This window comes from Nesoenas mayeri (genome assembly GCF_963082525.1).
Source record: "Nesoenas mayeri genome assembly, chromosome: 4".
Taxonomy (NCBI): Eukaryota; Metazoa; Chordata; class Aves; order Columbiformes; family Columbidae; genus Nesoenas; species Nesoenas mayeri.
Genome location: NC_137540.1, coordinates 64,670,121 through 64,685,233, shown reverse-complemented (window position 1 = coordinate 64,685,233; position 15,113 = coordinate 64,670,121). Strand labels below are relative to the sequence as shown.

The 15,113-nt window shown below is 36.0% G+C and overlaps 1 protein-coding gene across 1 annotated transcript in view; it reads left to right on the top strand.

Annotated features, from left to right (window-relative positions):
• The window catches only part of JAKMIP1 (janus kinase and microtubule interacting protein 1), a 90,693-nt gene extending 75,679 nt beyond the window's left edge, over positions 1 to 15,014 (top strand). The window contains exons 19-21 of the mRNA XM_080344096.1: positions 9,365 to 9,430; positions 12,210 to 12,254; positions 14,750 to 15,014. Coding sequence (XP_080200222.1) covers positions 9,365 to 9,430; positions 12,210 to 12,254; positions 14,750 to 14,782 — 144 coding nt within the window. The 3' untranslated portion in view covers positions 14,783 to 15,014. The remainder of the gene's footprint in view (positions 1 to 9,364; positions 9,431 to 12,209; positions 12,255 to 14,749) is intronic.
• Positions 15,015 to 15,113: the final 99 nt, after the last annotated feature.

Here is a 15,113-nt window from a genome sequence, read left to right as displayed (position 1 = left end):
ACGAAGTTTGGATGAATCCAGCAGTTGATCCACTCCCCTTTGCTGTGTAATCTGTCATGGTTGATATACCGTCCATTTTTCACATAAGATTTAATGTTTCCTACTGGAAAGAGTCTTGGAGGAGGGAGGTTGCTATACTCAGAGTACCTCATTGATAGGCATGAAGAGATGTTGTCTGAAATTTGTCCTCTTTGGCACATTGCCTTGTGTCAGAGAGGACAAATCAAAGACATCACCTCCTCTGGCATGTTGCCTTGTGCCAGAGAGGCTGGCTTGGCCAAAAACTCACATCTTTGACACACAATTCAGAAAGGGAGAAGTATTACTACTAAGGTTACTTACACAATAATATTAATAATTGGGTCAAGTCTTAGATCATTTTACATCCAAATCTATATAGGTACTATATGTTTTAATGTTTGTATTTTAAATCTGAAGTGCTAAGATGCCAGTAAAGTTCATCGGCCCCTCCCCGCTTTTTCCATATAGCTGTACACGAATAGGAATTCATAGGGCAATCAGTTATATTTTTTTTATTTTTGTAAATACTAATGCCTGACATTGAGAAATGTTCTGTGCTTTGCTGTTCAATACATAATAGATTGCTGTTGATAATGCATTTTTTTATGTTCATGAATTACTCTTAAAGGCATCTGCTATTCTATCTGTCAAACTGCAATCTATCAAGCACATCATGACTGGGTTAATCATAGTTGACCTTGGGTATTGAATTGTTATGCTGGAGTGAATGTTGAGTCTTTCAAGACATCATTGCTATTATAATGACAATATAATAATAAACTTCTGTAATTTCCCACAGATGACATGCATGGCAGATGAGAGTTAATTTTAGTTATTTCTATATGTTTATTTTTCAATATTTTCTTATGTATGTTTTGCGTATATTTAGACTTCAGGTCTAACCACACCTGTTTTGCTAACTGCCTCAGTAATGCTACTTGTCTGAATAAGTGATGTAATAAGTGGTGTAATACCTGCAAAACATATCTGAAAAGTCTGCTCCTTTTGTCTTAAATGAGATGTGATTGAAATTGTTCTCAAGAGCAACTGTGTGTCTTAAAGTACTATTAAAATCAAGAAAATTCTAGTCTGATGTTTGAATGCTGAAATCCTCTGATGTGAAATCATGAATACCCTGTGTTTCTTAGGAAAGGCCAGTGGGAGCTGAGGAAAGGCAAGTCTAAAAAAGAAAGTGTTGTCATTCAGTATCAACTTATAAAAATTATTATTTTAAGCTAAATGCATTCATTAAAGTCACTGATTTACTACTAAGAGCAATATGATTGAACATATTAACTTTCGTGCTGAGAAATGCATCAGTGCAGCTCTGAAAGAGTCATTCTCCTCAGGAAGGCAAATAAAGAAATGACAAATGCCTAATAAAAATTACCAAGAACAATTCTCCTGCTTCAATAACAATTAACTAGATTTTCATGGTTGAGACTGCAGAACACAGAAAGGAATGAAATTTTTACCTACTATGTAAAGAAAGAACTTAGTGAGAATCAGAGGTATAGTATAATGAAAATGATGTATTATTTATAATATTAAACTGGATGAAATTTATATTAAGTTTTCATTCATAAAGTAAAACAAGATGGCAACAAAGACAGCTTAAGCTAATGCTGTTACAGTGTGCTTTCTATTTTCTTATGATCATTATGCAAAATCACATTCTAGGAAAATGAAACTAAAGGAAACATCTGGATTCCTGAGTCTGAACCCCTTACAGTAGCAGATGCAACAGCTTGAGTAAATGCATGTGGCAACTACCTATGCAAAGTGTACTGTAAACACAGCAGATGGCTATTAAAATGCATTACATTTATGAAAAAAAATCAAGATAATAATATATTTATTTTCATTAAGGAATTTTATCCGTTAGTTTAGTGATTTGAATAATAGCTAAAGTAAATCCAATTTATATTCATCTTTGTTAATTTTATACATGTAACATAATTACCCTGTTCACATTATCAAAGATATTACATACCTGTGTCTTAACAGTGTTGAGAAGCTGCTTAAGATAATGATGTAATGAAATACTATTGATTCTTCCCTTTGTCAGGTAAAACATTTCCCTTGCTAAATTTTGCTGCAGAATGAGATACACTCTTGATCATGAGATGGCTTCAAAGGTTCAAAACATGGTTCATGTCTGGTATAGTCCACCCATAGTGTCTATTCTGTAAATGTACATCAGCCTGAACCTTTCCAACATTTCAGAGCCGAGGCTCTAAGAAGCTTAGCAAATCCTTCTTTGTCTGCTTTGTGCTAAAATTATCAAATTGTTTCCTTGGATGTGCTGATGAATGTAAATCCAATAAGAGTGTGTCACAGGAACTATTAAGGTGATTTCTAACTGTCTTGATTACTTGTGTTTTCACAACTATTGTAGCATGGCAAGGAGCATATTTTGCAGCTGGATAAATTGATGTTCCTGTTGTTGCTGTCAGTAAAACAGTATGTTTGTTGGAATGGGCTCTTTACCTACACACTTACCTAGGAAACAAGAACATCAGTTCTGCAGCTTGACAGCTATATGAAGGAATATGGTCATCATTGTCTGGTAGATGAAATTTGTCACTGAAGTTCCTTTCCTGGTGGTGTTTTCCCTATTTGGCAAAATTTAAGGAATGACATCATCCAAAATTTTGTTTGAGGACTGTGAATGGCTGGCTAATGGTATGAAAGGATTGTGGAGGACAAAAGGCGTGGATGAAGAAGTCCACTTCATCTACCAGCATCACTATACAATTAATGGAAATCACTGAAACTCTCAGAATCTGTGTTTTCTGCTAAAAAGGTATCTGGGAGATGAGGTCAAAAAAACCAGAATGCGTGTAAGGGACCGTATAATTGCACAGAGATACAGTCCATTTCTCATCAGAATTAGTGGTATCATGAAAGAAAAACAAAAACAAATGAGGGAATACACACATTTGAGTAGGTTTGGACCTAGCATTTTAAACTAGTAGGGCACTTCATTACATTTCAAATCAATTTTCTTTCTTTGTAATCCTGAAGTTCCTCCCATGCCAAACTCTCAAAAGGATGACAAATCATTACTTGGCTGACTTATTTCCTCCAGCAGAAAAATGATAGCTCTGAGACTGCAATCTGGGGCTCACTGAGCTTAGTGAAAGGATTTCCGTTTATTTCAGTGCTGCTTTAAATTAGCCACTGTATAAATGGAGGTGGTACTTAATGTAGATGAATTGCTATTATAATACAAGTGAGGCACACATGCTTCATATGTACTGTGAAGGAATGTAACTAACTTTTTTTTTTTTTCTTTTTCAATAGAGTAATTTTTTTCATTTTAATTAAACCATTCAATGATGTTAAGTAATGGAAGTATAATATTATAATTTCCACTATCAAGTTCATTATTTGTACTTCTTTGCTCCGTAACAAAAGATGAGTTTTCTAAGCCTGTGTTATTGGAATTTCTGTGTTAGTGAAAATAGGCACACATCCACCATTATGCTTTTTGCATTTCACTTAAACCTTGATTCCTCAGATGTCCCAGAGATATGGCTTGCAACATTGAGGTTGCACTATAGCCACAGGAACCACATCATGCTAAAACTACAGAAATTTCCCTTTTGAAGCCGGTATCTATCTGGTTCTCCACTGCCAATGCATTAATATCATTCCATTTGAGCTGACCTCTGATTTGATGAATGGTCTGCAAGGAACCTGTTGCTTTTAACTCAGTTTTTAAAACTGTATTATCACTCTTTTTGCACCTTTGTACACGGGATTAGTGAAAATAATAAATTTGCATCTCGGGCTATCTAGGCTTTGGCTGAGTTTGGATGTATTTGGAAAACAAACATCTCCAGAAATCTATCCAGCTGTCAGGAAAACTGAGCTGTAGGTGCAAGGTGCAGAGACACCTGAATTGGTGCCACATAGGTTAACATAATACCTATAGAGCAATGCTCCATGCAAACTTGGAGCCTCAGCTTCTGGAGGAAGGTCAGAACTGCTGTGAGTATTAATGTTATGTAGTTCCATCTTGTGTCTCAGACCTCTGTCACCTCAGAAAGGAAGAGCTGACTGCCTTAATTTCCCTACCAATACTGCAAGATACACTCTGATGGATCCAAGTAAATACTTCAATCGCTTAAGTGAATAATTGAACTTCAAGAAGTGTATCCTGTTTCCCAGAAAGACGAACTTCCCTTAATGAGGTGAAAGGAAATGAGGGCTATGAGCATTTAGGAGGAATCTTCCACAAGTTAGGAATCTTTTGCTGAGAAATATGTTTAATTTCCCACTTTTGGGCAATCTGACAGCCCTTTGTGTTTGGGAGATCTTCAAGCATTGGATCGAAGGGGCAGTATATGGTCATGCAGTCAGTGAACATATAATTTATACAATTGCAACTGACTGATGTTAAACCTCCCTTTTACGGCTCTGTTCAGTGATGTGGTAACTAGTGCCATGGTAGGGGTTCTTTAGCAGACTTTCAGAGCAGACTTTCAGTCAAATGCCTGTCTTCACACTACAGATTTCCAAAGGAAATGTATGCATTAGCTGCCTTAACTTTCTGGATGTTCTCTCTTTTACCAAACTGTTAGTGTTTTTAGACTGTCTATTTGTGTTATAGCTGTGCTCCCTACCTTTGTATATATAATGGATAAATAACTACTATCAAGAAAAAAATTATAATGGAACTTAAAAGTCTTTTCAAATTGCAGTTAAATAATAAGTAAGGCATATGTTGTACATCTTTAGCATCTTTGTTCTGTAGCTGTCTGGAGATGCAAATGGTTTCACAGATGAGCAAAGCTGAAGCCTCTGTTCCAGCTGTAGCTTGGCCAGCAGAGCCATCTGCTGTTAACTCAGGACAGCAGTAGGACCTTTTCAGTCCCTGCTGCTTTCTGTCTGCTTGCAAGCACTTCCTCAGAAGTGGCAGCACACTTCATTGCTAGCGGAAGGATGATTTATCAAGTAGGTGCATGCCATACTAAAATGGATGCACATCCAAACCTCCTCCCATACTCAGGAGAGCTACATGTGGGTGAAGGTAATAACAGGGAGTATTTGCAAATCTATTCATCCATCATCCAGAAGTTTTGTGATGTTTTATTTGTTATTACAATGAAATCAATAAGTTAGTATTCATTATTTTGGCAGCATGGTTTTGAATGCAAGCAAGGCAGACAGCGTTAAGAATCCATGTCTCCAATGTTTGCATTCTTGTCTTTCATGGTTGCATTCTCATTGCACTATTTTTGTCTAACTGTGTCTCTTTGTTTGCTTACAGTAATTCCTTTGTATGGCCTCGTGATTTGACATCACAGTGTTATTCTCATGAATCCTGTCAGTCCCGAAAAAGGTGTGCTCATGTGACTGAGGGGCAGCTATTAACACAGGAATTGCTGGAACCCAACAGAACACCTCTCCATTTTGTCCCTGATCCTCACTCTGGTTTTGGTTTGTCTGTCCATATCTTCTACACCTCCTTTAAAAAAAAAAAAAAAAAAAAAAGAAACAAAACAAAAGAACGGCCTGTGGCTTTCATCTCAACCAAGATTTCTCAATATTTGAGAGCAAGAGATAGTAGATTTTGTTGCTTTCTCACATAGTTTTTGTGCAGTTGAAAATGTGCTGGATTTACCCTGCAAGGTTCCTGAGAGCTTTGTCAAGGGCAGAGCTGAATGAATCATTTATAGCACAACTGTTATAACTCTCTGACACAGTAGGGAAAGCTTGACTTATTGATCACCCATTCATGCCACAAAGTGTGGAAGCAGGTAGAATTTCTTGATAACAATATAATAGTTCTGCATGATTTGTTGTCACTGTTATGCTTTTGCAAACATAAACAAATCAGAATTCAATGAAAGCAACCTAGTCAAGTGTAGAAAACCTGGGAGTGAGTCCACAGCTTCTTGATTGCTAATTCTTGCAAATAACAGGAAGAGTAGATAAAGATGAAAATGCTTATACTGAATCTCAAGCAGTCCTGCCTTTGGTCTTAATTAGTATGTGTAATTCATGTGTAATTTCCTTCTCAGTAGTTTAATACAATCTTTGACTGAGGAACATGTCTGGCTACTTCTAGAAGATACATTTTTTGTTAAAGCTAAGATTGTTGAATCTAGCTTAGATATATTTTTTAAAATTAATATTTTGGAAATTATTATCTTTGTATGATCAACATAATGCTGTAAAAGCATTTAGGTACAATGGGGGAAAAGAGTTATTTTTATGTGTCAAACAATGTATGCAAATGTAAATATCTTTTTTCCTGCCATTATATTTGTATATATTTTTATACATATATATTTGTATATATGTGTATATATTCTTAAGGCCATTTCTGCAGTTAAATGGAAATAAATGAGTTAAATCAGATTATTCAGGATATATAAATAGCTGAGCTAGGCTGGTTATCTTCCAGTGCTGACCCTGTGCAGAGGATATTGATGGGAATAGCTACGCCCACTTCATCCTCCTGGATAATCCTCCCTACAACACTTCAGAGGAAAGCAAGTAAACAGCCAGAAGTAAACAACCCCAAGCTTTGACACCTGATGGAAAATTCCAGCCCATGGTTGTATTTTAGAACAAATTTCTGACCTGTCTAGCTTTGAACTACTAATTTTTGTAGTAAAGAAGTTGGTTACAAAATCTTACTAATCTGCAGCTTAAGTCTTCTGTCATTGTGATTTCTGCTAACATAAGGGGAATAGTAACTATTTAAATAGTAGTCACCTGTCTTCAACATATTACGCTTAGGCAGCAAGTTCAAGGTCTATATATACACATGTATACATGTAAATATCTGCCCCATGGACTATATCCACCCTGTATATATCTACCTTACTGACATAAATTTGGTTGTTTTGAGATTTTTTTGGTAGATTTTTCACTGCTAAGGAGTTCAACCCTGTGTATATTCCCTTTCAATTGCTATGATGTCTGATTTTTGGGAAAGTGTATATTTCTTTACCTTGAAGCTATTCTTTATCTTTCACCTCACAAAGTATAACAATTATGATGAGTTATGGGTGGGAACTGGAAAACAGAAGCTTTGGCCTTTTTTTTTTTTTTATAGAACTATTCTGAATAGCTGGAGTGAATAGCTGTAATTTTTTGAAAAGATTAAGAATTCATAAGGGAATAATAACATCTCAATTTTTACTTAATTAACAAAATTCCTAAATCTGAAAAATGCCATCTTATCCTAATTATCATATTATTTTATTAAAGAATACTTGCTGTAAACCCTGAGGTGAGAAACTCACCAGATGTTTGGGGTTATTTTCGTTTTCCTTTTTTTTTCCAGAGGGTAGTTCTCAGCAGATATTGAAAAAATATCTCGCATTAAAAATCTTGAAGGTGAAATGGATATTTTAAAATATTGCTTTTCTTCACTCATCTCACAATGGTCAAACTTTAGCACAGAGCATAGCAGAACACCCACAGAATTGAAGTCTGTCACTCAGATCTGGGATGTGGCTGTGAGTAGGAATCAGCATCACAGAAATGACTAGGAGAGAAATAAGAGTGTAACCTGAGGGACCAGAGATCTCAGAGGTGATTACATCTGCCTGCTTCTCATCCCGTGTCTTCTTGCAGTGATTGCAGTATTCCTGGTACATACAGTATATAAAGATGATTGTTTGAAAGATAGACTTGCCTTGAGCATGAAGTATAAATCAATTCAAATGTAATAGGGGAAAAGCGAAATTAATCCAGCTGTGCTTGGGGCATTTGTTACTGTCAGCAAAGCTGCATGCACTCATGCCATACCAGGATAATCTGGTTTGTGCTTTTCACAGAATCACAGAATCACTTTTATATTGTTGGAGAAAATCTCTGGGCAATGTAGAAAGATACAGTGGAGGCTTTGATTGACTTATTCTGACTGCATAATATTCAAAGCAGTCATTTAAGAAAAAATCTTGTTTTAAAACAGCAGCGACAATAACAAAGGTATTGCTTGTGACCTGACTGCAATATTTGTGTAGAGATGAGTACGTCCTAGGCAAGGTGAACTGCAGAGTGGATGTACCTCATCTTTAGGGTAGCTCCAGGTTAGCTTTGAAACATTCAAGCTGAAATCTGTAGTTCTCAAAACCAATAGAAAACCAATAGAAACCAATAGAAAATCAGCTGCTGCCTTGATGTGACCGTTCTGGGCTACCACGAGTGAGGGCCTTTTCCCACTATTTGATGTCTTTGAATTGAATGCAGGTAATTAATTTTTGATGGCAGGTGATCACACATAAATAATGATTGGATGTTATTTTGAAACAGACACTATTGTTCAAATCAGTTTGGATGTAATAAAATAATTTGGGAGTGGTGCAGCAGCTGCTATGTTAATTTTAGTGGCCTATGCATAGAAATTAGACTAGATGATTTATCTTTCAAAGTTCAGAAATTGTTATTAACCTCAACTATCGTAAGTCACACAAAGGCGAGGTAATCCTGAAAAAAGCTGGTAGTGTAAAATTGTTCCTTGATTCCCAGCAGGAGTTAGTAGGAGATTCCAGGTTTCTGCCTATTAAAAAAAAAAAAAAAGAGGAAAAAACATACTAATATACTATACAATATACTAAAAGTGTAATAAAATGCATCTTCTTGATGCAGAAAAATAAAAATAGATAAATAAGGAAAAGAAAAAAGAAAGGAAGTATAACTTGTAGAAAGGAAACAAGGGGACGACAAGAACATAGGACATGAAGACTCAACCACAGTCATATTTTTTGAGAACCTTTGTGAAACTGAACAAGGAAAATCCTTAAAAATGTGGAGAGCTGCACTGAAGGACACATTCTCTCTGATTCTGGTGGGAGGTGGCTCTGGCAGCAGGACAGAGCTGAATCTCTGGATATTGTCTTAGTGATTATATGAAAATCTGGGTGCTCTGTTTTTCTGGTATAGCGTGACTATGCCAGAAGCATAGTTATGTTTTATAGGAAATGAAAGTAGAGAGTTAAAATGAAAGGTGATGGAATAATCTGCTGACTGTCTGGCTAAGTAGAAAAAACTTCTGGCAGTTGCAGAGAAAGAAGTGTTGTACTTCTCAAAATTTTGGTGCTAACTGGAATTTTCTGTGTGTATATGTTAAAATTATGATTAATGAATGGCGATGATTAGACCTCCTGGTAGTAAACATGAAGCTGGTTTAAAATGCCACATTTTCATGGAAACATGGAATGATTCCGCCATGAACATACCTACTGTAACTGTAAAGGAAGTGTTACAATAATAATGGGCATTTGCTGTGTTAGTTTTTAATCTATTTCTTATCTTCTTATTCATATACTTTTCAAACTAAGTCTAATTATTCGTATTTTGCTTTTTTCTTTTCCAGCGAATTCGAGAACTAGAAGATAAAATCGAACTTCAAAAGAGGCAACTCAAAGAAATTGAGGAAAAGGTAAATAAATACCTGGGGAATGCCAATGGATTGTTTTCCATAATAATTTATTTTTCTCTGTTGCATTGATGTTGATAGTACTTAATATCATGAAATCTATTTTAAAACAAAAAAAAGATAAAATTTGTGTTCAAGTCAGTGCTGCATAAAATGAAGCTCTGTCCCAAATCTGCTCAAAATAATTTGCTATCTGGATTTTCTTTCAAGTACAGAAAGGAATCAAGAGGTCTGAAAGACACTGGGCTAAAAAGGGGGGATTTGCTGTGATTTAGATCAAGAAACAATATGAAGATTTGTCTCTGTTTGACAGAAGCAGTTAGCTCAGCCCTGTTCTTTGGATAACATTGCTTTGCAAAACTTGCAAATACTGAAAATTTGTAAAAAGTTAGTGATATGCATGTGGCAAACACTGCAACCAAAAATATTTCTTGCTTTAAGATAGAAACAAGTTACAAATGAAAATCCGGAATCCAAATTTTCTCCTCTTTTGAAGAAGCTCTGATGGAGCATTAAGACAACAAATGTATTTGAGTCACTGTGGTCCCAACAGATGCAACAAGGTTCATGGACTGTGAACTGAAATGTTTCCCAGGTCTGTGGAGTTCAGTCCATTCTGCAGGACATAGGCTGACAACACGGTTTTCTCTAAGCTCTAGCAAAATGTTTTAGTTATTTTGCTTTTACTAAAGCAGTGCCTAGATCACAAGATGAGTCACATCATCTCATATTCATATTCTCTGATATATATGGGTACAAATCTGCTGCTGGAGATGTTAGAGGAGATTTCATTGTTGGTTTGTTTGTTTTTGTTTTTTTTTTTTTCTTTTTTTGATCAGAGTAAGACAAAAGAGCAAAAGGAAGAGTTTTGGGGAACTCTGAAAGGGAGCTGGAAGTGGCCAGAGAGGTCTGCAGATGTGAGAGAGGTTTTAGGGAGCAGCATGCTTGATGTGGGAAGGTTTCTTCCTCACCCTTCACTAATTTCACTTCCCTTCATCTGCTCTCAGGATGTTGCAGCCCCTCTGTGTCTCCCTCAGGGAGTATTGCACTTCTAGCAGCTACTCCAACTCCTTCAGCAGCTTCCTTGGCCCCTTCTGCTCCTGCTCTAGTTGTCTCCCCTATGCAATACCTTGTCCTGCACTTTTTGAACTGTGATATCCAGCTGGGTTTGTGGAAGAGCCAGGAGAAGAGCTGTGGGGAGCTGGGCTGTCTGCTGCTGTTGATTACTGTCACTGTACATCAGCCCCACTCCTCCCAGGCTGGGGCTAGTCTGTCTGTGTCCATCAAGGAGGCAGTGGTCCCTGTTTCCCCTAGTAGAGAAACACAGGCAGTACCCAGCCCTTGAAGAGCTCTTTTGCTGCCTTTGCCCTTTTCTGCCCTGGACCCCTTTTATACCTGAAGATGTTCTTGTCTAGCAACCAGTGATGTCTAAGATGCTATAGTTAACTCCTCAAGGGAGAGAAACCTTGAAGGGATAGGTGATATGTTTACATGTTAATTATTGCAAATACTAGTGTTTATCCAGCTATTCTAAAATAACAAAATCTCTAGATAGTAATATTTCCAAAATGTACGCCTTTAATCATTGTCATTTGTCATTACAGTTTACAGAGAAGGTATGGGATTAGGCAGACTGCTAATTTTGAAAATGAAAGTTAGCATCGTCTGTGCTGGTTCATCAGTGCAATGGGTAGGGAAAAATATTGGAAACGAACCAGCTTAATCACAAGCTTAGCAGAAAGCTGGTAATGAAGTAAAATGATTAACATTCTCTTTGCCTTAGTGTTTCATTCACAGGAGACCTCATAAAAGCTTTATCATTTTCTATCATACTTCAACTCCTGGACGGGTGGCAGGCTTCCTTCTATCTGTATTATCTTTGATTATTTTTTTCCTTGGGATTAAATACCATTCTGAATTTGACTGCCTGAAGGAAGATTGTGTTGTCAGAGAATCAATGTATTATATACTTTGAATTTATTGTTCTTCTGAAGGTTTAATATGTTAGTGGGTGCAGACTGACACCTACATGCTGTTGATACTGAACACAATAATTTCTTATGGAGTAAACTCTTACGCTTCTGAAGAAAGGGCAGTACTTAGACGTGGGCCTCATTGCTGGTTATATCTAAGGGCAGTGCACCACTTATAGTTAGTGTCATGAATATGGCTTTTTATTTTCCTTCAGGAATTGATTCAATTTTTAAGTTTTATGTGAAATTCTGTCAAATAAGAACATAAGGATGACAGTATTTTCACTCTATAGATCCTTCAGCAAAATGTCCTTCCTCTAAAGGCTATACAAAAGAATAATGCAAAATCTCAGTTTTATTCTACAAGTTGATACATGAGAAACAAGTGCTGTTTAAACACTTCATGCTGTTCTCATAACTGATTCTCTACCATTTAAGTTACATTTAGTTTGTGGCCTTGGCTTGGTAAGTCTTTGTTCAGGAAAGCTTTAAAGTGTGTAATTGTATGTGCCTGCCTGAGTCAGAGAGCCGAGCCTGATATTTCTGAAGTTACATAATCCACACATGTTACTATTTTTAAACCTTCCCTCAAATACTGAATTTTGTACTCTGCTACCCCTTTTTAGAGTAAGATTGGTATACTGTATCTCTCTTTCAGATCAACTCAATTAATATTGATGTAAGACTAACTGCTGTAATGTCATTGGATTTCATATTACATATCTTACATCTTTTTTCTTTTCTTTTTTCCTCATTTTCTTTTGATCTTATGTTATAGTTTTTGTTCCTTTTTTTGTTTTTTTCACTAGCTTTCATTCTGTGGCCTTGATGACACAACTGAGCCAAGACGTGTGGTTGGTATTCTTTATATTTCTTTGTACTCAATTTTTAACTCTCAGATTTTGCCGTATTTTGAGAAACGTCTTTGTAAGACCCTGAAACCATGGGGGAGGGTACACTGGTTTTGCATGCACAGAAAGGAAGAGTCACCTATAAAATCCAACTTTGATGCCTTCAGTTATCTTCCTAGACTTCTGCAGAAGGTCATTGAGTTTTCAATGAGAAATGATTTTGCATTCCAAGATGCTGAGATGCTACCTGCACTAACTGCAATGGATGCTTTTTAATTCTACAAAGCAGATACATTTTGTCTAAGAGCTCAGGTACTGATGTAGGATCCTACCTTCTGTCATGCAGGATGGAGAGGTGGCAAACGCTGTTTGGTTTTCAGTTTTGTTTTCTAAATAAGCCCTGTAAGTATCACAACTCATGCAAAAAAGGGGTTTCATTTTACTTCATTAAGATCCTTAAAGACATGAAATATCTTGGGAATAAAAACCTAATTTCCCTTTTATGAGGTGATGTGAAGGTTGCAACGTGACTGACCGTCCATGTGTCCATGCAACATGGAAAGGGCAAGGATAAGAAACCTCGATGTCTGTTTCCTGAGACGCTGCTGTCTATCCCACTGTCCTTTTCACAGTGTCCTGGTCCTTTCAGTTCAATGCAAAATACACAAGGAATTTCTTCTATAGCAGGAGCTATAGCAGCAGTGCTCACTTTTCACACTGAATGAGAGGGAAATACTATTTAGAAAATCAGTCCTAGCCCTCTTCTGTGGAGCGATGTATGTTCCACACTGACTTTCAGTAAGGATGGTAACTCAAATACTTAACTGTTAGAAGATTAAGCTATGGTTTAAAACTATTTAATATTTACACAGCAATTTTGTTGTTCCTGTTGTTGTTTTGGTTTGGAGTTTTTTATGGATTTCTGTTTGTTTGTTTTTTAAACTGAAAATACACAATGTTTTTACCTTTATAATTTTTCCAAGTTTTTTTCTATGGAAACCATTGTTAACTATGTTCATGGAATCTCCTTGTAGCAGGAGATGCATTTAATCAACGCCTTTGAAACTGTGATCAAATATTGTATGATGAAGAAACATGGTGAAAATAGTTACTCAAAAAAGCTATTATATTTACCTTACATTAGGCTTGAAACAGTATTTTCTTCTGCCCAGATCACAAGTACTTTTGAAAAATCAAACCTGTACTGTCATAGGCTCTTTTCAGGGTTTATTCAGCTCCCAATACATTTGTTTATCATCCTTTTGTTGATGCTCTTGGGAACTCTTTCAGGTCTCTCATTATTAGCATTGTTGCATTTGCTTTATATTTTGCAAAAAAATGATGTGCAGGTGGGTGGAATGCAATCCAAGGGTATTATTGATTTGTTACAAGTGAAGTAGCTCTCTTTTCAATGCTAGATGAATGTTGAAAATTACTTGAAATAGAGCAATAATTTTACAGCACTTCGAGCGTTCCTTCTGAAATTTCCTTAATTTTGTCAAAAATTGAGCACATGCTTATAGAGATGTGTAGAAGAAAGGAGTGTTGTAGTACATTATTCACCTTAACAAAGTTTGAGTTGACTTTTCTGTTCTGTGGATATCAGAAAGGGCAGATGCTACTTTGCTTACTGTAAGTTGGAAAGAGTAATGTTAAAGCAAGTCATCAAACTATTGTCTTTGAGTTTCACCTAGCTTTTTTACTCCAATCCTGATTAGAGGTGCTAACATTTGGATGAGCATATTTGTTTTTAAATACCGCAAAAAGTATACTGACCAGTTTAGGGACACTTTATAAGCATTCTATAAACTGAGATCACCAGCATTTTTAAAATTCCATTTAAAATATTTTGAAATACTGTTATTTCAAACATTTTTTTGAGTTCAAAGCTTAGGTCTGATCTATCAAATTCCATGATCATATACCTGATAGTATTATGGGTCCCCTTTGAAAAAAAAAGTTACAGGTATAATTAGTCTCCAGAAAATACATCGCGCTGATGTAGCCTACTACTCTTCCCATCAACAACAACTATTTAATTGTTAAATTCAAGGTTGGTGACAAGCATTTTGAGGGGATAACACAGGGATAATGGCTGTGTAGCCATACAGCTACTAAACTCTCATATTTTCTGGAGTGCACATTATATTGCGATGGTAGTGTGGAGGGTAATTCCCTTTAACTCATCTTGCCAGAGGTGAATCTATCTTTGGTTAATATAAGACAGCAAAGTCTATTTTAAGAGACTTAACTATAGTTGGAGTCTTGAACACTGTTCATTATTTCAACGCAAATGTGGTTTATTGATAGTAATGTTCGTTCTTGTTATTTTGAAGCTAATATAAAACATGCCTGTGAATTTAGGGCTGGATGCCAAGACATTTCTAAATTAATGTCATACATCTAAAGCTCAGCAGACTTTTTTCTTTTTCTTTTTTTTTTCCTTTTTCTTTTTTTTTGGTTGTTATTTTTGTTTTCTGTTTTTGTTTTGTATACAGGCTATTGAAAGAATCTACGGAGTGAACAGCTGAGTCCACATGCAAAAATATAGAAAATAGTTGTTAAGCACCTTTAAATTGGTGCATTTTTTCATTAAACAGTTTACGTAATACTTGAAGCTGCAAAATATTTGAATTTAAAATTAGAGACTTTTTAAAGGTATAGCTTCAAGCTGGAATGATTTGATAATCAAGTAATGACCAGCACAACATAAACACTGAAAGAAACCTAAACAGAATTTACACTCTCACACCAATCAAACACTGGAAAAAATACAAGTGCAATTACTGGCTGCTGTGTGAACTCTTATCTACCAAATGGTTTTCTTACAGTACTGAGATCTTTGTCTCCATACTGCATGCT